The sequence below is a fragment of the Mirounga angustirostris genome, unplaced genomic scaffold, assembly GCF_029215605.1.
Source record: "Mirounga angustirostris isolate CCGP_5_RB_7025 unplaced genomic scaffold, mMirAng1.0.hap1 SCAF_6, whole genome shotgun sequence".
In the NCBI taxonomy this organism is placed as follows: Eukaryota; Metazoa; Chordata; class Mammalia; order Carnivora; family Phocidae; genus Mirounga; species Mirounga angustirostris.
This window is the reverse complement of record NW_026991714.1, coordinates 67,295,760-67,320,361: the sequence shown is the minus strand read 5'-3', so window position 1 is coordinate 67,320,361 and position 24,602 is coordinate 67,295,760. Positions and strand designations below refer to the sequence as shown.

Here is a 24,602-nt window from a genome sequence, read left to right as displayed (position 1 = left end):
AGGTTCTAATTCAGGATTTCTCATAGCATTCAGTTGTTGAGTCTCTTAAATCCTCTGTATTCTAGAATTGTTCCTCAGTCGGTCTCTTTCATAACTTGGACATTTTTGAAAAGCACGAGCTGGTTACTTTGTCAAATGTCCATCCATTTGGGTTTGTCCGCTGTTTTCCCATGGTTACATGATGGTGAGGCAGCGCGGCAGGAATGCCACCGAAGAGATGTGTCCTCCTTGCTGCACATACCCGGAGGCACACAATGTCCATCTGTCCCATTACATTTGACCGAAGTGGCATCCGCCACCTGTAGGGTTTTCAGACCAGGTCAACATCTCAACCTTTCACCCACTGGTCTTAACAACCACTGAGAATGTTTGACTCAATTAGGACTCTATTATTTGCCAAATGGTGACTTTCTAACTCCACAGTTCCTTCTAAATTGACCAAATGATGTTCTACCCTGAGGAAGAGGCTTCCCCCCACCCCCATTTATTCATTGCTTTGTTTATATCAGTCATGGGTTCCCGTTTTATTCCATGGCATATCGTCTGTTATCACTGTCATTTATTCTCATGTTCAGTTGTTTCAGATTTGACCCCTGGAACATGTCATTTTGTTCTTATTTTGTCATTTTTCCAAGGTTTTTTGCAATGAGTGTGTATCACTTTTGTGTTTATAGGTGGAAAAACTACTTTTCAAAAGTGGGAATTACTGGGTCTTGCGCAAATTTCTGTGCAGCATGAAAGGCCACGGTGGACTAATAGGGCCTGTAGATAATTACTGCAACAAGCTCTAGGTCACTTCAGACATTGAGATTCTGTGATTCCTAAAACATGTTGGTTTGGCTTAAATTTTTTACACTAGGGGTGCCTGGGTGGCTCCATCAGTGAAGCGTCTGCCTTCAGCTCAGTTCGTGATCCCAGGGTCCTGGGATCGAGCCCCGCATCAGGCTCCCTGCTCAGCGGGGAGCCTGCTTCTCCCTCTGCCCCTCTCCCCTGCTTGTGCTCGTGCTCTCTCACTCTTTCTCTCTCTCTCTCAAATAAAATCTTTAAAAAAAATTTTTTACACTAAAATATTTATAAATTTTGTATTTTGCAGATTTAATAGCCCAGATGTGACAATAGACCCTGAGTTTAGGCTGTGGTTAAGCTCAAAATCGGACAGTTCTTTCCCAATTCCAATTCTTCAGAAGAGTTTGAAGGTAAGGACAGAGTAGAATAGATTTTGATGTTGCCTAAGGAGCACGGTTTGAGTGTAAAGTATCTTGCATTCATAATTCCGAATTACGAAGGGATTCCTGACTCTAGCATGCTGACCTTCTACTCTGTGCTCCCCATGCACAGTGGGCCAGGAACGACACTAAGATAGTAAATGAGCTCCCTGCTTTCAAATGATTCACAGCTTGATGGAGTTTTGTCCAACCAGGATGCTTAGAGTTCCAACAGTTATAAACCAGAACGCATGATCTCTGTCCTTTTCTCGCCCTTCTTCTCTGGCCTTTTCCTGTCTCAGCTCCCCCAACCATCCCACGGTGCAATCTCTGGAAATGCTCTGGCAGGAAGCAGGTTCAAAGCAGGTGTTGGGGACAGGGGACCAAAGGCTGGCAGGGAGGGACAGACATAGAACTTCCAGGGACGTTTCACCTCAATCCGGTCCATTGCTCTAATTAGCAAAATACAACTTCACTTCAGATATGAACAACTTTCTTCCCCAAGATAACATTTTCTCTCTGTCTCTCTCTCCCCCCCTCTCCCACTGCCCAGCTCCCCTCCTGCCTCCGCCCTTCATATGTCGTTCCTCATGGGGCTGCGCAGATTTTTACTTTTGGAGACACAAGCAGGAGTCTCCAAAGATTCAACCCTGAGCCTCAAGGCACGACACTCTGTGAACACTTTCTCATGTGTGCAGTCAGGGCTTTCTCAGCAAACATTGCAGACAATCCACATTAACAGATATTGAAAGGTAAACATGCCTTGGAAGGAAGAGAACGTCTGCTCTACTAGGCGCTTCTTACAGCTACGTGTCCAAGTTCTCAGGCTGATAAGACTCATAGCCATTTGCTTAACACTCCAGGGACTGTGAAGACCCAGCTACCTCCTCCTCTCTCCCCAGAGAGAATCTCTTTGCGTTCCAGAGCAAACTGGAACGCCTCTCTGTCTCTCACTGTCTCTGGAAGGAGGGGCTGCTCTGTAAGACGTTCTATATAAGCACCAAGTTTCATCCCCGCTATACACACGCTCAGGGTGCATCTGGCCCCCCCCATCACCCCGTGGGAATCAGAGCATGGGGAAGCACCGTGAGCTCTGATCCTTGATCCAGAAACATTGGTTCATGTACACACACATCCATGTGTCGTATATACAGACCCACACAGATCTGCACATCCACACGGTTTTTATACATGAATACGTATGTGTACGTGTGTGTCTGTGTGTGTATATGTGTAAAGTGTGCAAGGAAGGGAACATTTCAAACCTTGTACAGTTTGGAAGTTAACAGCCATGCTCTTTAAAAAGCCCCCTCCAACTGAGTCTCTCCCCACTTCACCTCTGCCCCTCCTCACTGCAAGTCTCCTAGTTAGGAAGTCAAGCAAAGGGAATTTTAATGGAAGCTAAATAGCTGGGTAGTACACCAAGTTCATTGTTCTCCTTCTTAATGTCGGTGCTGACAAGATGGTTCTGTTGGCTCCACTGGTTCTCTGTCTCCTTTTCTTGGGCACCCCCCGCCCCCCCAGCCCCCCATCTGTCACCTCACTGAGGCTGCTTGGCCACCACTGAGAGTTTTGACGACAGTAGCTCTTCACTGTCAAACTTTCCAGAATGCTGTGATTCCAGAATGCTAGACTTCAAGCAAACAGGAGTGCTTTTAATGACAGTCTTAACTTTTCATTTTAAGATCTGAATTGGAACAGTAGGAAATCAGGTACAATCCTTTAACAGAAATTTTCAAATGAAAAAAGACTAACACAAGAGTTCTTACTTGCCAATGACTTTTGCAAACAGTTACACTCTTAGCCCGCTCTCTGAGCAAGCGTCCCCTCGATCAGTGCCTCCACTCACCTGCTGTCATTACTCATCTCTATTTTAAAGATTGCAGTGGAAAATCCCCAGGGACTGAAAAGTAACTTACTACAGACCTTTGGATATGGTGGGAGCGGAGAGGTAACAGAAGAGATACTTGAAAAACCTGACTGTGGACCCTCGTGGAAAAAACTTTTATTCAGTTTATGTTTTTTCAATGCTGTAATCAGTGAAAGAAAAAATTACGGAATACTGGGCTGGAATATTGCTTATAAATTTAGTTCTTCGGACTTGGCGGTAAGTGTGATACCTTCCAAATAAACACTAATGAATAAATCACAATAGGATACTAACTGCCTAGTGTCTGTCCACACAGATACTAAGTATCTTCCTGGTGCTGGAAAATGAACTCTGACCAGTAACAAGGGCTAATGCGGAGAAGCATGAACCGGGAAGCCAGCTTTTCTGGAAACAGATCACAGCCCCCCACCTACGGATGTACAAGCATTTAATCTGGTGGGCGGTGGGCGAGCTAATGAGCTCTCAGGCTCTTTGTTCCCTTGGCCAAAAAAGAAAAAAAGCAGGATAGGGGAAGGGAGGGCAGACACCAGTACCTACTTGAAAGAGTTTTATAAGAAGCCGACTGGTTAACATAGGCTAGGCTCTCAGGACAGTGCCTGACACACAGAAACCCCTGCAAACGTGTCTGCCGTTTCTACCAGATTTATTTAAAGTAAGAGCTTGGTACTGACCCACCGCAGGGGGGGTGGGGGGGACACGTAGCTTACTGTCTTTCTTTACTATTCTCTGTCTAGAACCTTCTATTTGCTTGACGTTGCCTGGTGGTTTTTTTTTACAGCTAAAGTGAACAGGTGGTGACACCTGCTTAAATTTTCACCAGGTTAGAGCAGATACCAAAAAACTTTCTGAGCAAAATCTTGATTCTGCCTCTGGGTACCTGCCCCCGAGACCCACCCTGGAAGGGCACCTTTCCTTCCCTTCTAGGGCCTCCTGAGGCTTCACAGCTCTCTGCACGCTCAGCTGCCTGTCCCCGCACGTGCGAGTGCACGCTTGTGCCCCCAGCCAGAGCCTGACATGAAACAGCCGTGCTCTGGGTGTTCGCCAAGGAATACGGGCTCAAGCACATTTGTCCAAACCACACTCAAAGCTTAATCAAAAGGCTAACAGTATACTGGGGGAAAAATACCTGTAGCGTATATTATGCAAGGGCTAATAGGCTGATTATATAAAGATTTTTTTTTTAAGATTTTATTTATTTGACAGAGAGAGACACAGCAAGAGAGGGAACACAAGCAGGGGGAGCGGGAGAGGGAGAAGCAGGCTTCCCGTGGAGCAGGGAGCCTGATGCAGGGCTCGATCCCAGGACCCTGGGATCATGACCTGAGCCGAAGGCAGATGCTTAACGACTGAGCCACCCAGGCGCCCCTATATGAAGATCTTTTATAAATTAATAAGAGAATGATAACTACCCCAATGGGCAAAGGACCTGGTTAGGCATTTTGCAATGTAAATACAAAAAGGCAAAAAAGATTATGAAAATGTATTCCATTTCATTAGTAATTGCGATGTTAATTTTATGTATCAACTTGACTGGGCCACAAGACCCCCAGGTGTTTGGTCAAGCATTATTTTGAGGATGTCTCTGAGGGTGCTTCTGGTTGAGATTCATATTCAAATCAGTAGACTCTCTCTAACGTGGTGGGCCTCGTCCAATCAGTTGAAGGACTGACCGGCACTAAAAGGAAATCCTCCTGCCTGAATGCTTCGAACTGGAACATTGGCTCTCCCTGGGTCTCCTGCTGCCAAACGCAGGTCTTGACATGTGTCAGCCTCCATCGTTACATGAGCCGCGTCCGAATGGTAAATCTCTGTAGACATATATGGTTCTCTAGAGAAGCCTGACGAATACAGTAATCAAGGTAACGCTCATTAAAATCTCATTAAGATGAGATGGCACCTTTCACCCCGCCCCCCGGTGGCTAAAACAAAGCAGCACAAATGCAGAGAAGTGGGGGCTGTCTCCTGATGCTGCTGCGATTGTTACTAACTTTCTGGGAGGCAAAGAATGCCTAGTATCATTGATTTAGAAAGATAGCTCACATTTATGGGCTCGCTTAATGAAATTACTTATAACAGAGATTGAACATATGATGTCATTTCTGTGTATATATAGAACTCATTTCCCTTGCAGATGGTTTTTAAAGAAATACATCCAAACCATCTACCAGGGGGATGAATGGTAGGACTGGGATGGCCAGTGTCAGCAGGGGCACTTTGTCCTGCGCAGAGCTTGGGCCAATACCATCAGCAGCTCTCGGTGCAGGCTGGAAGTCGCCAGATGGTGCCCTAACTCTGGCATTTTGCAGAGAGGCCTGACTGGAAACAGCTGGTGACGTCATGGCGCTGTGGTCCCAGAGAGGTACCCTTCCCCTCCTGCCTTCCCCCTCTTTGTGTGGCAGATGTGAGAGTAGCCTTGCCAGTGGGAGAGAAAGCCTGGGTGGGTGCCAAGCTTCTGACCGTCTGGAGGTTCCAGCTGGGAACTTCGTGCGGAACGGGCTCTATGCACAGCCCCCCTCAGGAACGAAGTGGGCACTTCTGGTTCCCTGGGAAGTTGAGTTTGGACATGGCTCCTCCCACTTGGGGGAGTCCCCGCCAGCCAGCTGGTTGTCGGGCAACTTGGGGTTTGCTCAGGGGACTGGCGGTCTGACCGGTGCTGTGTCCTAGCCCACGGGGCTTAGCATTAGTGGACCCTCCACCGCACACAGGCCTACGGCCACTGAAAGCTTCCCCAAAACCACGACCTCAGCCCCATTGACAAGGCCAAGAGAAACAACCTATCTAATGAGACCCAGTGGCCAGGGAGAGAAAGAACATAAGCAATAGAACAGAAAACTGTCAGAGGCCGTGAAGAAATACACGTTTCACACCTGTATACATGCACATACGTGTTTCATGTGCATGACTTTTTTAGGTGCGCACATATCACGTTTTTTTTTTAAACTTATTGACAGAAGAACCAGCAGGATGGTAAAACTGATTTTTAAAAATATAGGATCCCTGCTCAGTGGGGAGTCTGCTTCTCCCTCTGCCCCTCACCCCCACCTCGCTCTTGTGCTCTCTCTCTCATTCCCTCTCTCAAATAAATAAATAGAATCTTTAAAATATATATATATAGGAGAGCAGAATTATTTGTAAATACTGAGAGAAATTGTAATGAAATACGATTGCTAAGTTATATCCCAAACTGATAAATGCCCTGCAGGCAATAAAATTGTGCCTTTGGTTTGTAAATTGCTTTATGAGCCAGACAGCATTTGTATTTCTCTAGGACAAAATTCATCTGCATTGTCATCAGAATCACAGGCAGGGCTCTCAGTTTTCTGTAAGTTAGCAACTACTCTGACAGAACTTTATGTGCTCTGACCAATAGCACATCAAAACAGAAGTAGGTGCTCCTGGAATATTCGATAATCCCCTTGAAAGAGTGCGTCAGACACTGTTTCAGTGGGGCATGGAAAAGATACGTGCTCACCCTTTACCTATTTCCAGATTTTGGAGTTTTTATTTTTTAAAAAAAGATTTTATTTATTTGAGAGAGAGAGAGAACAAGCATGGGGAGGGTAGAGGGAGAGACACACTCCCGCCAAGCAGGAGCCCGATGTGGGACTCAATCCCAGGACCCTGAGATCATGACCTGAGCAGAAAGCACACGCTTAACCCACTGAGCCACCCAGGTGACCCTAAATACAGATTACTTAAAAGGAAGACTCATATTACAAGAAAAATTCCTCTAATCGCCTTAAGCTAAAAATACTAACCTGTCTCAGCAGAACCTAGAGGTGGGGGAGGAGGGGCTTATGGTGCAGGGAGGAGTCCCTGTGAAGACAGGAAGGAGCACAGAGCAGTGGAAGGGCAGAGGAAGAAATGGGAACATAGACGCTTCCATGGGGGGCGGGGGGTGGGTCATTGAAGTCTTCTTTCCATTTGAAAAAAGAAATGTTATTTTAATAGGAATTCAAGGAAAGGAAAGGTCACCTATAATGGAAACACTCTGACGTCTAAATTAGTGAAAAAGAAAAAGGAAAATAGCAATCTGATCAAACTATCGAAAATAAGAAGAAGGGAGAGAAACAACCAAGTACAATAAGTAGTAGCAAAGTCCTGTGGAAGGAACATTATCAAGCATTATTTGAAATGTAAACAGACTGCACTCCCTCATTAGGAGACACATGCAATTTGTATGAAAAACATTTAAATTAATGGAGACAGCTTAAAACTACCAAGAGACTAAAAACAGCAACAAAGCAGGAATGGCAATGTTCATATCAGACAAGATAGAATTTAATCTGAAAAAGCACCAAACAGTAGAAAGAGAAACAATTTGTGAAGATACAACATTCATGAGAAGAGTTGACTTTATTATAGAGAGCCTCCTCAGGCATGGTTTTAAGTGGTTTATGGATTGATTAACCTGAGCCTCACATCAACCCTATGAAGAGGGTGATATCATCTGCATTTTACCGTTGAAGTACAGAGAGGCTGAGGAAGTTGCTGGAACAGACAGGATTCAAACACAGGTGGTCTCAGTCACACTGTGTGTTGATATTCGTCAGACAATAGCCTGTGGTAGCACGCACACACCCACGTGTGTGTACAGACACATACATACACATGTACATCACATGTGTGCATTCCTGTGTAATTGTTGTGGGAGTTTCAAAAACCTCTTTCAGAATTAGCTCTGATAAGCAAAAGTAAGACCGATACTAGAATAATACCATCAACAGACTTGGTGAACAGAGGTATACAGAACCTACCATCCCTCCAGCAGACAGTAAATACTTCTTTGATGTATCTAAGGAACTCTTAGAAAACTCAACCATGAACATGGCCACAAAGTAAAATCTATAATTATGGGCCACGTGCTCTGATCACAACCTAAGAAGTAATAAAAACTTGGCCCCAAAAATCTTAAGGTGGAAATTAAGAAACATACCTCTAGATAATTCTTTTATCAAAGAGGATATTAAAAGGAAAAATCACAAAATAAACACAAAGGAAATGAGATTCCTTCATACTGAAAATGATACAACAGTACAAAAATATGCTCAGAAAAAAATAAACTATGGTCTTAAATATCTTCATTATTAAGAAAGGCAGTAAATTAATATTCATCTTAAGAAATTAGAAAAAAACAATAATATGAACTAAAATAATATAATTTTAATAGTAATAAAATAATATACAAAAATAGAAAGGAGAAATCCAAAAATTGGTTTTTGATAAGACAGATAAAGTTTGAAAATCTATATGAACCCAATGATTTCTGGGAAAACATGAATTATCAAAATTGACTCCAAAAGATATGGAAATTTTGAGTAGATCAATTGCTATAAAACATTGCAAATAACACCAGAATGAAATGGTTTCATGGCTTAGTTTACTCTGGACTTTAAGAAACAGAGATATTAATATTATTTAAGCTGTTCTAAACCTTAGAAAAAGATGGCAATCTCCCCAATTCATTTTATGAAACCATAATTTTAATATGAATACCTGATAAAAATAATATACATAAGAAAATAGGTTAATTTTACTTAGGACTCGATGGAAAAATTCTATATAACGTATTAATAGGCTTCAGCAATGAATCCAAAGAATAATACTCTATAACCAAGTAGGATTTATTCCAAGAATGGTTCAATATCTGGAAATCCGTAACTCACTCTATATGATCACATCAGTAGATGCAGAAAAGGCTTTTATTATGAATGTGGGCACCATTCCTGACAATAATTCTACAATATAGGATTAAAAGAGACTACTAAATATGGAAAAGGCCACCAAAAAACTATTTAAAATATCATTTTAAATAGCCAACACTGAAGTTGTTTTTACTAAAATCCAGAATCAAAAAAAAAAAAAAAATCAGGGATGCCCATCCTCACCATTGACACTCAGCATTGCCCCAAAGCTCTAGTCAATGCAGGACAGAGGATATCATTCCCATCAACGATGTAAAATCATGTTCATTCATATTAATGATGAGGGAATAAGACGAAAACTGTATATAAGAGATCCACTGTCCAGTTGCAGGGTGGGCGTATGCCAGCCTAGCATTTTTGGAAGAAAGGGAAACAAGATGAAAGGGAGGGAGAGTGCTGGTTGCAGGAGGCATGGCGGGGGGAAAGGAGGAGGAATGGGGTCCACTTACTTTGCATGGAGTTGTGAGAACGTCTGTGCACAGGGGACCCAAGAAACGGGGCACAGAGGGGGCTACGGCATGGGGTGGGGGTGTCTGATGGTGAGAGCAGGGGATGTGAGGACACTCGCATTCCCTTGTTTACCCCGATGTGCCTCTGAATTTAGCGCCACCAGCTGGTTTTGTCTATTCAAAATAACAATTGTAATTCAAGAATTCAATGTTTGTCCAACAACAAAAAAGAATTAATGGATGAAAATGTAATCCTAATATTTTTATTCCTCTTGCTATTTCCATATACAATTGACACTTGAAATGCGGGATCAGGGTCACTGACCCCCTGTGTGGTTAAAAACCCACATATAACTTTTGACTCCTCCCAAACGTAACTAATAGCGGACTATTGACTGGAAGCCTTACCGATAACATCAATTAACACGTATTCTGTATGGCGTATGTATAATATACTGTGTTCTTATAATAGCCCAAGAAAAGAAAATGTTATTGAGAAAATCATAAGGAACAGAAAATACATTCAAAGGACTGTGAAAAAACCCATATATACAGGGACCCACATAATTCAAATGCATTGCTGTTCACGGGTCAGCTGTATTTTTAAAGAGAAAATATCTGTGTCTGTTTGAGAATTGATGATTTTGTGTTAAAACATCCCAGTGAGCTGCAAACACGTGCTGAAATAATAAAAACTGGTGGATTTTCCAAAGGTCTCCATCAAGATTTTGGAACATGCCCTGAGCACACAGTCCAGTATTTCGTGGCCAACACTGCGCTACTTGATTGGGGAAGTGATTTACGGTGGCTGGGTGACCGACACGTGGGACAGGCGATGTTTGAACACCCTTCTCTACAAATTTTGTAATCCTGAAGTGCTGAGAGAGGACTTCAGTTTCTCCAGTGATGAAGTAAGAAAATGTATTTCCTTACATCACTCGCTTACCTAAGTGTTGTTGCATTCTTTAAAATCTGCGTTTAAAGAAATTTTAATGTTCCCTTTCAATGGCTCTTATTAACTTCCAGTGTTTTTTTTAGAAGATTTTATTTGTTTATTTGTCAGAGAGAAAGAGAGCATGAGCAGGGGGAGTGGGAGAGGGAGAAGCAGGCTCTCTGCTGAGCAGGGAGCCTGATGCAGGGCTCGATCCCAGGACCCCGGGATCATGACCTGAGCCGAAGGCAGATGCTTTACCGACTGAGCCACCCAGGTGCCCCTGTTAACTTCCAGTCTTACAGACATAATTTGGCATTACTCTAGCAGTTAACATTTCATCTATCCATCCGTACTCTCCAGGCCAGAGGAGACCTGGATATGACCTCTGTTCCCTCAATCATCCCGATTGACAGCGGTCACCCTGATGGCAACGTCCTCCTTCCCGTCTTCCATCACCTCCCCTGGGCAAACCCCTATGCCTCTGTAAACCTGTCCCTTCGCAGAGACCCAGACGGAAGACACACAATGGCCCCTAGTCCCCAGACATTCTGTGACTGTACTGGGTGAAGGTCGGCAGCTCTGGGCCTGGGACCCTGTCTCACTTCCTGGGAGCACCCAGAGGTCCCTGTCCCCATGCCCCGGGCTCTTGGCTCTGCCCTCTGCGCCATCCTTTCAGTTCCATAGAAAGGGGCCCATTTTTATAGCTAATCAGTTTCTTCAGCAGCTTCCCTTCTGCAGTTGAACTGCAGTCTGGCGTCCTCTTCACCTTCTACTGTCTCTGTCCCTTTCACACCAAGCTGACACCGTTCACTGTTACGCTCTGTGACTTTCTGGAACCAGTTTGTCATCCTCTCTAATAGAGGTGAACCAGCACATGTCCCAGCAGCTCAGCTGTGTCCTGGTGGCTCAGGGTTCCCGGGGAGTTATGCCCAAGATGTCAGCTGGGGCTGCGGTCATAGGGCTTCACTGGGGCGGGAGAAGCCACTTCCAAGGCCACTCACGGGACTGATGGCCAGAAGCCTCAGTGCCTCCATGTGCGGGATCCCCGGGGCGGGGGGGGGGGGGGGGCAGCGTGGGGGTGGCTCCTGACCACCACCGATGGGGGATGTCAGGGGATCGGGGTCATGCAGCTGGCCACCCCCTGAGCAACCGAACCACCCAAGAGAAACGAGGCTGCAGCACCGTGTACGAGCTGGTCCCCTCCGGTCCGCGCTCTGTCAGAAGAAGCCGGCCGCACAGTCCAACCTCCGTTCCAGGAGAGGAGAAGGCAGCCGTGTCTCAGAGGGATGGAGTCCAAGAAGCCAGATAGTTACGTTCGTCCCCATTGCTAAGTAGGGTTTTGAAGGCCCATTTTCTCCCAGTTAGATGTGACTCTGGGAGTCAGCCTTACTGAGCAGCACCAGTTACAGCGAGTCGCAGGAAGATACCTCCGATGGCCTGGGAAGAAGAGCCCTCCTATGCCCATTAAGGAGCTTGTCAATTTTTGCAATTTTTATTATTGATTTTATAACTGGAATTGTTTTTTTAAAGATTTTATTTATTTATTTGACAGAGAGAGACACAGTGAGAGCAGGAACACAAGCAGGGGGAGTGGGAGAGGGAGAAGCAGGCTTCCCGCTGAGCAGGGAGCCTGATGCGGGGCTTGATCCCAGGACCCTGGGATCATGACCCGAGCCGAAGGCAGATGCTTAACGACTGAGCCACCCAGGCGCCCCTATAACTGGAATTTTGCACCTTTTGTCCATCTTCCCCATTTTGCCCACCCCCCACCTCCCAAGCAGTCAGAATGATTCTTCAGCTCAGCATCACATTCCTTATATAGGTCTTGCCACAGTGAAATGGTATATGGAGGCTAGACTGCGTCCACTGTGGGTATGGCGCAGGGAGGCAGCGGGCAGTGAGAAGCAGCCTAGCCTTTAAAGTCTCTCTTTTCTCAACAAGAAAGTTATTGTGCAGATCAATACAACTCCACCTAGAACTAAGAAGGGCCTTCAGTATACACTTCATGGGCAGCAGTGTCTTCATGCATTACGGAATGTAAGAATCGGTCTGGGCAGAGACTGACGACGTGGTTAACTCTTCAGAGACGTCAGCCAGTGCCCAAATCTGCGAGCATCAGGGACTGCATACACGTCATCCAGTCCTTACCTGACGACGACCCTCCAGAGCTCTTAGGGCTGCACCCTGAGGCCATACGAGGCTGCAGGGAGATCCAGGGCCAGAAGTTCATTGACAGCCTCATCGTCCTGCAACCCAGAGCCACCACTGCAAACCTCATGATCAGGTAAGAACCCACTAGGACGAATGTTTAGCTGGAAATCACTAAATCATTAAGAAGGCTTAGTTGGAAATGATTATTTAATAATTTGAAGAGATACAATGCTGAACTTGTGGATAAAGAAGTCTAAAATATAGTGTAAAACCTAAAACACAGTCTAAAAATAGAGACTAAATCCTCCAAATGACAGAGGTGAGTAGACGCACACAGGAGTGCATGTGCACGCACACAGAAATATAATTACCACGCATGTGGTGGGTACTCAGTAAATGTTTGTGGAATGAGTGCTGGTACTCTACCTAGTGAGTGGCATTTTTAAACTGAATTAGTCTCAGTGTGAAATGTCACATTTACTTCTCTAGGACAGGGAAGGATCCCCGTCACAATAAATAAGAGGACGGTGTGGTCAAGAGGGGTTAGCTCTGCCCTTAGAGGCCTGTGTGGCTTACACTCTGTTAGTCACACCGCCCCGGTACCCTCACTCTGCTTATCTGTACATAGACACATCGCCTGTCTACCCATCAGGGCCATCGTGAGCTTTAGACGGTCTCACAAAGGTACCCCAAACTCTCCAGCCTCATCAGCCTGTAACTGTAAGATAAGGTCATATGTTGTTAAGGCCACGACTACCTGGGTGAGCTCCCCAGAGAAGTGTGTTCCTGCTCTGCTCACTCAGAGCTTCTCAGGACACAGGCAACACACACAGACTGGCTCTGGGTTCAAATCCCAGCTCTGTCACTTGACTTTGCAAACTTGGGGGTGCCAATTAAGTCTTTTGTTTCGGGTTCATCATGTTTAAATTAGAAATAATAATAGTGCCTAGCAGGGCTGTGCTCAGAATACAAGTTCCTTATGTAAGTTCGGCCTAAAAAATCTAGTGTTCCAATTTGCAAGTCTAGGATTTTAACAAGCATTTTTAAAAGGTCTTTGAATAGTGTTTATTTCCATCTACAAACTTAAACACTTTCAAATATGGTAACATTCATTACAAAGTTAACGTACTTCAGCTAGCTGACTGCCAAACCCTCTCGAGTCTTTCAATAAGTCTTATAAATCTAATAATTAAACAAATATGCTGGATCTTAAACTCTCTTACTTTTTTTTTATTTATTTACTTGAGAGAGATAGCGAAAGAGAGAGCATGAGCAGGGAGAAGAGGGAGAAGCAGATTCCCTGTGAGCAGGGAGCCCAAGATCGTGACCTGAGCCAAAGGCAGATGCTTAACCAACTGAGGCACCCAGGTGCCCCTCTTATATTTTTAAATATATCAACTTAGGTGGTTTCAACCTAAAGTCATAAATTTATTTTTTTTAAGATTTTTTATTTATTTATTTGAGAGAGAGGGAACACAAGCATGGGGAGCGGCAGAGGGAGAAGCAGACTCCCCACTGAGCAGGGAGCCCGATGCGGGGCTCGATCCCAGGACCCTGAGATCATGACCTGAGCCGAAGGCAGACGCTTCACTGACTGAGCCACCTAGGCACCCCTAAAATCATAAATTTAAACCAATTTCTCAATTATCTGTTTTAAGTTGGAGTCCCAAAGCTGACCTTCAGGTTTTAAGAGCCCCGAATCTTTTAACTATCCCAAATATTTAAAACACCAACATGTACAGATTCCCCAACACAAAACTATTGTTACTTTGATTTGATTTTGATTCTGTTAGTCTTGTCTACACCAGCTTCTAAGTCTTCCCTATGTTGAGAGATGCTAAGCAGGGACCAGGGGCATCACTGTCCAGGATGGGTGAGTCTGCCTTCTCAGGGCTTAAGGTTGGAAAAAACCCAAGCCAATAAACTAAAACAGAAATGTCAACCACAACATGAATTGATTCTTATTGGCAATACTCATAGGATGCCTTGAGCCCTGATTAGAGTTGTCAACAACATAGTAACAACCTCAAAACCTGTGAGGTGACAGTCACATCGCCCACACCCCTGGGTCTCAACGACATGTGCCCCAATAGACGCATAGACTCACAGACTGGGAGTTACGCTTCATTTGCCCTGCAGGAGAGCTGGGAACACTGGCTCCACTTGGGGCCTCCGTGCTCTCCCCTCTGGTGCACAGGGGCCCCCACTCTGGGTAACTACCCTGTGACCTTACCCTAGGCCCCTCCTTCTACAGAAGCTGTGGGTTGAGGCCTGGGTTTTGTGGAGAATAGCTGCATACCGTCAGGATCTTCCATCCACGGATTCCCCCGTCAGTAAGTCACCCTGAATAAAACTCTTCTCCGTCTGGAAGATACTTGACTGACCCTCCTCCACCTTCTAACAGGCTCTTAACATACACGTGTATTTTTTTCCACTTACCTCTCAAACCTCTGAACCCATGGGAATCCTGTACTCTTAGGGTCTTTCCTGTCTCTTTGGACCATGAAACTCCTGCTAAAATGGTATCTGATTGGATTCTCACTATGGCTTTGGCTATTTGGTGACACAAAATAGACATACCTGAGCACTCATTTCACTGACTGAGTGAATGTATCCTAACTATTTACAATATAGAAGGAAAGCTGCACACAGAGAGGGGGAGGTCATTGGAAATCTTCCAGTATGTCCCCAGAATATCAGCTTAAATTCCCCGCACATCCTACACTTCTCAATAGTAATTCTATACTGTTGGTCTTCAACAAATACACCAGTCAGAGATGAGATGATTGTAAGGGGCTGCTTCTCATGAGCACGTGGAATAGGTTAATTGTGTCCCTCTGGTTCATTTTGGGGAGGCTATGATTACTGCAGTTAGGCTGCCTTTACTCAAAACGTACTTGAAACTTCTCTGTGTGAGCAGACTTAAAAGATCTGTCCCGTTCAATGTAACCACCTTGGTGGTAGCAAACATTTGCCCTCTGGAGATGTTTGCTTATTGAAATCGTCTGATTTTTTGAATCCTGATGAATCCCACCAAGTAACCCTACTTTCAAGTCAAAAACTAAGGTTTTCCTACTGCACTGCCTGCAGCGGTAGCTTCCAGACTATCGCTTTTACCTTCCAGGATGACCCTCATTTGGGTGTGTGACCTGGGCTGTTACTGAAAGCCGGTCCCTGCTGGTATTCAGAGTAACTGAGCAGGACGCAAAGTAGGTACATCCCATGTCCATCTCCTCCACTCACGGTAGGGAGGTGCGGTCGCCATCCCGAGCCCCGGTTTCAAAGAGCTGCTCCAGCTTCAGCGTTTCCTGGCTCTGTTTGTGTCCCCCTAACACAAGGATGCGCGGTCAGGTTGCCTGCTTTTCTTCATTCCGCTGGTGGCACTTCACACACATGCATTCAGAGGATGCAGAGTTGACAAGTTTTAAAGTTTTAAAACTTTAAAAATATGGGGCGCCTGGGTGGCTCAGTCTTTAGGTGTCTGCCTTCGGTTCAGGTCATGATCCCAGGGTCCTGGGATCCAGCCCCGCATTGGGCTCCCTGCTTGGCAGGAAGCCTGCTTCTCCCTCTCCCAGTCCCCCTGCTTGTGTTCCCTCTCGCTGTCTCTCTCTCTCTGTCAAATAAATAAATAAAATCTTTTTAAAAAAAACCTAAAAATCATGTTTTGTTGTAAATGTCCGCAGTGCATTGGGCAGTTTCCTCATCTGTAAAATGCAGCAAACTCCACGGTCCTTGCCTGTAGCTCTGTGGCTCTGGGAGGCTGTGTTGGCCCTCAGACGGGACCCATCGGAGGGCTCTCCCGGTTCAAACAGATCTGAAGCTCGTTCTCCTCCTAATTCTTTCTGCAGTCATGAGCAGAGTAACGATGAACTGGTGATGGAAATTTTATCTGACATGATAAAGCGGCTGCCAATGTCTGTGGAGAAGGAATGTTCTGGAACTCCCAGCACCTTGAAGTACATCATGTCCAGCCCCATTTGGGAGTCTCTTTATAAAGGTATCCAAGGTAAGCAGGGGACAGGAGTGGTGGCCTCAGGGAAGGACTCTGGCAGCATGAGGAAGGAAGAGTGGAGGTCCCACCAAAGGGAGCGCAGAAATACAAAGCTTGAGTGAGTGGGAGAGCGGACTCTGTCCAAGCTGAGAGATGGAGAGCAGACAAGAAAACAATGCTATGGCTTTGTCTTTGCTTCTGTTTTTGTTGAGGCTGGGACGGGGGGGAGGTGGGGGGAGGGGTGGCCCTAAGACTAGAGGGGAGGGAGTCATCCTTGTGGCAAAGCAGGCCAGGAGCAGCGGGGTTTGGAGGGGCCCTCGACTCTGAGCAGCAAGGCTCCGGGGGGCCAAAGTGCAGGGTGGGGCAACCGGCCCGGTTAAGTTGTCAACATCCATATCTTAACCCTCGAAAGAAAGTTCATCTGGGGACCCAATGCTGAGCAGTAGTCTATGCGGTCAGTGCTGTTGCTGAGTCTGCACCACAGCCGGCCAACAAGGGCTGTGGCCAAATCCAGCTACCGTTCCTTCTCGATCAACCTAAATGCGAAAATGGTTTTTACATGATTTTATTGGTTAAAAAAGAAAGAAAGAAAGAAGAATATTTTCGGCACATAAGTATCATGTGAAATTCCAGTTTGAGTGCCCACAAATATTCATTGGCGTGCAGCTGTGCTCACTCATTTTCATGTGTGGGTGCCTGTGTTCACATGGCCAAAGCAGGGCTGAACGGTCGTGACACAGGAGGGCCCCAGAGCCTGCCCAGTCACTGATTTTTGGCAAAAAATAAATAAATAAATAAGTGTCTCAATCCCTGGTCTGGACACATGAAGTTCCTTTGATTTCCAAAGCCTATATTTCTCCATGTAAAGCCTCCTTTTATCTGAAAACTAACATTCTTTTCCGTCTGTTTAAATCCAGGCTATGATCCCCTTATCCATTGCGCCTTGCTATCCTTTCTGAGCCAAGAAATTGAACGGTTTGATAAGTTCTTATTGGTTGTGCATAAGTCTTTGAAAGACCTTCAATTTGCAATAAAAGGGGAGATCATCCTTACCCAAGAACTGGAAGAAATATACAGCTCTTTCCTTAATATGCGAGTACCCATGCTGTGGCAGGTAAGCACTACCATTCCCAGCTCACTTGCTCCCCAGGGCCTTGGTGAAATACTCCGTTACCACTGACCTACTTGTGGTGTGAGTATGTATGAATTTATTGGCAATTCCACTTAGATAAATTTAAGACGTATTGTTAAATTGTAAGTTTCAGAAAATGATGTCATTTTAAAGATAATAAAACCTATATACTTACGTGCATGTATATGTGCTTATAAAAACACACGTGCCTCAAGATTCAAGATACCCAAACAAAAGTTTTGGGAGAAAATGCACAAGCAACTCCTAAGAGTGGTTGCCTGACATGGGGGAATCTTGAGGGTCCTGTGGGCAGGGAAAGAAGCTTTAATTTTACATTTCCTATATCAATCACTGTATCTTACTGTACTATTTTGATTTTTTATCATATTCATATCTTTTTAATTTTTATTCCAGTATAATTGACATACAGTGTTAGATTAGCTTGGCGGGGTATAGGATAGTGATTCCACAATTTTATACATTACTCAGTGTTCATCGGGACAAGTGTCCTCTTCATCCTCATCACCTCTTTCCCCCTTTCCCCCCATCCACCTCCCCCTGGTGACCAGCAGTGTGTTCTTCATAGTTAAGAGTCTATTTCTTTGTTTTGTTTTAAGATTTATCTGAGAGAGAGAGAATGAGCAGGGGGGAGGGGCAGAGGGAAAGGGAGAAGCAGACTCTCCACTGAGCAGGGAGCCCGATGCGGGACTCGATCCCAGGACCCTGAGATCAAGACCTGAGCTGAAGGCAGATGCTTCACCAACTGAGCCACCCAGGCGTCCCGAGTGTTTTTTGATTTGTCTCTTTTTTTTCTTTGTTTTCTTAAATTCCACATATGAGTGAAATCATATGGTATTTGTCTTTCTCTGCCTGACTTATTTCACTCACCATTATACTCTCTAGGTCTATCCATGTTGTTGCAAATGGCAAGATTTCATCCTTTTGTATGGCGATGTAATAGTCCATTGTATGTATATATACACCACATCTTCTTTATCCATTCATCTATCAAAGGACACTTCAGTTATTGGTTATATTGGTCTTGGTTATTATAAATAATGCTGCAATAAACATAGGGATGCATATATCTTTTTGAATTTGTGTTTTTGTATTCTTTGAGTAAATACCCACTAGTGGATTAATGGAAATGCAGTAATTCTATTTTTAATGTTTTGAGGAACCTCCATACTGTTTTCCACAGTGACTGCACCAATTTGCATTCCTACCAACAGTGTAGGAGGGTTCCCCTTTCTCCACATTTGTTCCAACACCTTTTGTTTCTTGTGTTTTTAATTTTAGCCATTCTGACAGGTGTGAGTCCATATCTCATTGTGGTTTTGATTTGCATTTCCCTGATGATCAGTGATGCTGAGCATCTTTTCATGTGTCTGTTGACCATCTGCATGTCTTCTTAAAAAAAAAAAAAAAGATTTGAGAGGGAGAGCACAAGTTGGCGGTGGGGGCGGGGAGAGGAAGAGGGAGAGAGAATTTCAAGCAGATGCCCCACTGAACACGGAGCCCAACGCAGGGCCTGATCCCATGACCCTAAGATCATGACCTGAGCTGAAACCAAGAGTCAGATGCTCAACCTACTGAGTCACCCAGGTGCCCCCGGCATGTCTTCTTTGGAGAAATGTCTGTTCATGTCTCTGCCCTTTTTTAATTGAATTATTTTTGGGTGTTGAGTTGTATAAGTTCTTTATATATTTTGGATACTAACGCATTATCAGATATGTCATTTGCAAATATCTTCTCCCATTCCATGGGTTGCCTTTTAGTTTTGTTTCCTTGGCTGTGCAGAAGCTTTTTATTTTGATGTAGTCCCACTAGTTCATTTTTGTTTTTGTTTCCCTTGCTTCTGGAGACATATCTAGAAAAACATTGCTATGGCCAATGTTAGAGAGATTACTGCCTGTGCTCTCTTCAAGGATTTTTATGGTTTCAGGTCTCACATTTAGGTCTTTAATCCACTCTGAGTTTATTTTTGTGTATGGTGTAAAAAGGTCGTGCTGACTCACTCTTTTGCATGTGGCTGCCCAGTTTTCCTAACACCATTTGTTGAAGAGACTATCTTTTTCCCACTGTATATTCTTTCCTCCTTTGTTGAAGAGTAATTGACCATATAATTGTGACTTTATTTCTAGGCTCTCCACTCTGATCCGTTGATCTATGTGTCTGTTTTTGTGCCAGCACCATACTGTTTTCATCACTACAGCTTTGTTGTGTATTTTGAAATCTGGGTTTGCAGTTGGATGGAAATCTTAGTTTGTTATTCTTTTTTGAGATTTCTCTGGCTATTTGGGGTTCCATACAAATTTTAGGATTGTTTATCATAGTCCTGTGAAAAATGCTATTGGTACTTTGATAGGGATTCCATTAAATCTGTAGATTCCTTTGGGTAGTTGGGACATTTTAACAATATTTGTTCTCCCAATCCATGAGCATGGACTATCTTTCCATTTATTTGTGTCCTCTTCAATTTCTTTCATCAGTATTCTATAGTTTTCAGAGTACAGATCTTTCTACCTCTTTGGTTAGGTTTATTCCTAGGTATTTTATTATTTTTGCTGCAATTGTAAATGGGGCGGTTTTCTTAATTTCTCTTCCACTTTGTTATTGGTGTATAGAAATGCAATGGATTTCTGTATGTTGATTTTGTATCCTGCAACTTTACTGAATTTATCAGTTCTAGCAAATTTTTTGGTGGACTCTTTTGGGTTTTCTATATATAGTACCATGCCATCTGCAGATAGTAAATCCAATTTGGATGCCTTTTATTTCTTGTCTGATTGCTATGGCTAGCACTTCCAGTACTATGTTGAATAAAAGTGATGAGAGTGGACACCCTTGTCTTGTTCTTGATCTTAGGGGAAAAGTTCTCAGCTTTTCACCACTGAGGATGATGTTAGTGTGGGTTTTTCATATATGGGCTTTATTATGTTATGTTCCCTCTAAACCTACTTTGTTCAGGGATTTTTTTTTTATCATGAATGGATGTTGTACTTTGTCAAATGTTTTTTTCTGCATTTACTGAAAGGATTATATGGCTTTTATCTTTGCTTTTATTGATGTGATGTATCACGTTGATTTGTGAATATTGAACCATCCTTGCATCCTGGGAATAAATCCCACTCAATCGTGATGAATAATTTTTGTAATGTATTGTTGGATTTGGTTTGCTAGAATTTTGTTGCAGATTTTTGCATCATGTTCATCATGGATATTGGCCTGTAGTTCTTCTTTGTGTGTGTGGCGGGGGGTCTTTATCTGGTCTTGGTATCAAGGTAGTGCTGGCCTCAGAATGAATTTGGAAGCTTTTCCTTCTTGTATTTTTTGGAACAGTTTTAGACGAATAGGTATTAACTCTTCTTTAAATGTTTGGTATAATTCCCCTGGGAAGCTGTTAGGTCCTGGACTTCTGTCTGTTGGGAGCTTTTTGATTTAATTACCAGCAATTAAATTGAATCACTAATCTTGAAATTTTATATTTCTTCCTGATTCAGTTTTGGGAGATTATTCATGTTTCTAGGAATTGATCCATTTCTTCTGGGTTGTCCAGTTGTTGGCATATAATTTTACATAATCTCTCATAATCCTTTATTATTTTGTGGTGCTAGTTATTATTTCTCCTCTTTGACTTGTTTATTTGAGTTCTGTCTCTCTCTCTTTCTCTCTCTCTCTCTTTGAGGAGTCTGGGCTAGTTCTATCAATATTGTTGATCTTTTAAAAAATCCAGCTCCTGGTTTCATTGATCTGTTCTATTGTTTTTGTAATCTCAACTTCATTTATTTCTGCCCTAATCTTTATTATTTCCTTCCTTCTACTGGTTTTGAGTTTTATTTGTTCCTCTTTTTCCTGCTCCTTTTAGGTGTAAGGGTTAGATTGTTGGAGATTTTTCTTCTTGAGGTAGCCCTTTGTTGCTATAAACTTTGCTCTTATAACAGCTTTTGCTGCATCCCAAAGATTTGGGACTGTTATATTTTCATTTGTCTCCATGTATATTTTTAATTTCCTCTTTGATTTCTTGGTTGATCCATTCATTTTTTTTTAGTAGCATATATTTAACCTTCATATATTTGTGTTCTTTCCAGATTTTTTATTGTGGTTAATTTCTAGTTTCATAGCACTGTTGTCAGAAAAGATGCATGGTATGACTTCAGTCTTTGAATTTGTTGAGACTCATTTTGTGGCCTAATATATGATCTACTCTGGAGAATATTCCATATGCACCTGAAAACAATGAGTATTCTGCTGTTTTAGGATGGAATGTTCTGAATAGATCTTTGAGATCATCTGATCCAATGTGTCATTCAAAGCACTATTTCCTTATTGATTTTCCATTTGGATAATCTGCCCACTGATGTAAGTGAGGAGTAAAAGTCCTTTAATGTTATTGTATTAACTATTTCTTTATGTTAATTAGCCGTTTTATGTACCTGGATGCTCCAATGTTGGGTGTATAAATATTTACAATTGTTACATCTTCTTGTTGGATTGTCCCCTTTATGATTATATAGTGTCCTTCTTTGTCTCTTGTTACACTCTTTGTTTTAAAGTCCATTTCATTCAATATAAGTATTGTTACCCTGGCTTTCTTTTCACTTCCATTTGCATGATAAATGTTTTTCTAGTCCCTTCACTTTCAATCTGCAGGTGTCTTTAGGACTGAAATGAGTCTATTGTAGGCAGCATATACACAGGTATTGCTTTTTTATCCATTCTGTCACCCTGTGTCTTTTGATTGGAGCATTTACTCCATTTACATCTGCAGTAATTATTGATAGGTATGTACTCATTGCCATTTTGTTACTCATTTTTTTAAATTATTTTTATGTTATGTTAATCACCATACATTACATCATTAGTTTTTGATGTAGTGTTCCAGGATTCATTGTTTGCATATAACACCCAGTGCTCCATGCAGAACGTGCCCTCTTTAATACCCATCACCAGGCTAACACATCCCCCCAACCCCCTCCCCTCTAGAACCCTCAGTTTGTTTTTCAGAGTCCATAGTCTCTCATGGTTCATCTCCCCCTCCAATTTCCGTCCCCTTCATTCTTCCCCTCCTGCTATCTTCTTTTTTTTTTTAACATATAATGTATTATTTGTTTCAGAGGTACAGATCTGTGATTCAATAGTCTTGCACAATTCACAGCACTCACCATAGCACATACCCTCCCCAATGTCTATCACCTAGCCACCCCATCCCTCCCATGCCCCACCACTCCAGCAACCCTCAGTTTGTTTCCTGAGATTAAGAATTCCTGATATCAGTGAGGTCATATGATACATGTCTTTCTCTGATTGACTTATTTCGCTCAGCATAACACTCTCCAGTTCCATCCACGTTGTTGCAAATGGCAAGATTTCATTCCTTTTGATGGCTGCATAATATTCCATTATATATATATATACCACAACTTCTTTATCCATTCATCTGTCAATGGACATCTTGACTCTTTCCACAGTTTGGCTATTGTGGACATTGCTGCTATAAACATTGGGGTGCACGTACCCCTTCAAATCCTTACATTTGTATCTTTGGGATAAATACCCAGTAGTGCAATTGCTGGATCATATGGTAGCTCTATTTTCACCTTTTTGAAGAACCTCCATACTGTTTTCCAGAGTGGCTGCACCAGCTTGCATTCCCACCAACAGTGTAGGAGGGTTCCCCTTTCTCCACATCCCTGTCAACATCTGTCATTTCCTGACTTGTTAATTTTAGCCATTCTGACTGGTGTGAGGTGATATCTCATAGAGGTTTTGATTTGGATTTCCCTGATGCCGAGCGATGTTGAGCACTTTTTCATGTGTCTGTTGGCCATTTGGATGTCTTCGTTGGAAAAATGTCTGTTCGTGTCTTCTGCCCATTTCTTGATTGGATCATTTGTTCTTTGGGTGTTGAGTTTGATAAGTTCTTTATAGATTTTGGATACTAGCTCTTTATCTGATATGTCATTTGCAAATATCTTCTCCCATTCTGTCGGTTGTCTTTTGGTTTTGTCGACTGTTTCTTTTGCTGTGCAAAAGCTTTTTATCTTGATGAGGTCCCAATAGTTCATTTTTGCCCTTGCTTCCCTTGCCTTTGGCGATGTTTCTAGGAAGAAGTTGCTGCGGCTGAGGTCGGAGAGGTTGCTGCCTGTGTTCTCTTCAAGGATTTTGATGGATTTCTGTCTCACATTGAGGTCTTTCATCCATTTGGAGTCTATATTTGTGTGTGGTGTAAGGAAATGGTCCATTCTTCTACATGTGGCTGTCCAATTTTCCCAACACCATTTGTTGAAGAGACTGTCTTTTTTCCACTGGACATTCTTTCCTGCTTTGTTGAAGATGAGTTGACCATAGAGTTGAGGGTCCATTTCTGGGCTCTCTATTCTGTTCCATTGATCTATGTGTCTGTTTTTGTGCCAGGACCATACTGTCTTGCTGATGACAGCTTTGTAATAGAGCTGGAACTCCGGAATTGTGATGCCACCAGCTTTGCTTTTCTTTTTCAACATTCCTGTGGCTATTTGGGGTCTTTTCTGGTTCCATACAAATTTTAGGATTATTTGTTCCATTTCTTTGAAAAAAGTGGATGGTATTTAGATGGGGATTACATTGAATGTGTAGATTGCTCCAGGTAGCATTGACATCTTCACAGTATTTGTTCTTCCAATCCATGAGCGTGGAATATTTTTCCGTTTCTTGTGTCTTCCTCAATTTCCTCCATGAGTATTTTATAGTTTTCTGAGTACAGATTCTTTGCCTCTTTGGTTAGATTTATTGCTAGGTATCTTATGGTTTAGGGTGCAGTTGTAAATGGGATTGACTCCTTAATTTCTCTTTCTTCTGTCTTGTTCGTATATAGGAAGGCCACTGATTTCTGTGCATTGATTTTATATCCTGCCACTTTACTGAATTCCTGTATGAGTTCTAGCAGTTTTGGGGTGGAGTCTTTTGGGTTTTCCACATAAAGTATCATGTCATCTGCAAACAGTGAGAGTTTGACTTCTTCTTTGCTGATTTGGATGCCTTTTATTTCTTTTTGTTGTCTGATTGCTGTGGCTAGGACTTCTAATACTATGTTGAATAGCAGTGGTGATAGTGGACATCCCTGCCATGTTCCTGACCTTAGGGGGAAAGCTCTCAGTTTCTC

The 24,602-nt window shown here is 43.1% G+C and overlaps 1 protein-coding gene across 1 annotated transcript in view; it reads left to right on the top strand.

The window, feature by feature from the left end:
• The window catches only part of DNAH14 (dynein axonemal heavy chain 14), a 341,596-nt gene that overhangs the window by 295,323 nt on the left and 21,671 nt on the right, over positions 1-24,602 (top strand). The window contains exons 78-83 of the mRNA XM_064595530.1: positions 1,094-1,196; positions 3,085-3,312; positions 9,964-10,161; positions 12,269-12,468; positions 16,184-16,341; positions 17,244-17,440. Coding sequence (XP_064451600.1) covers positions 1,094-1,196; positions 3,085-3,312; positions 9,964-10,161; positions 12,269-12,468; positions 16,184-16,341; positions 17,244-17,440 — 1,084 coding nt within the window. The remainder of the gene's footprint in view (positions 1-1,093; positions 1,197-3,084; positions 3,313-9,963; positions 10,162-12,268; positions 12,469-16,183; positions 16,342-17,243; positions 17,441-24,602) is intronic.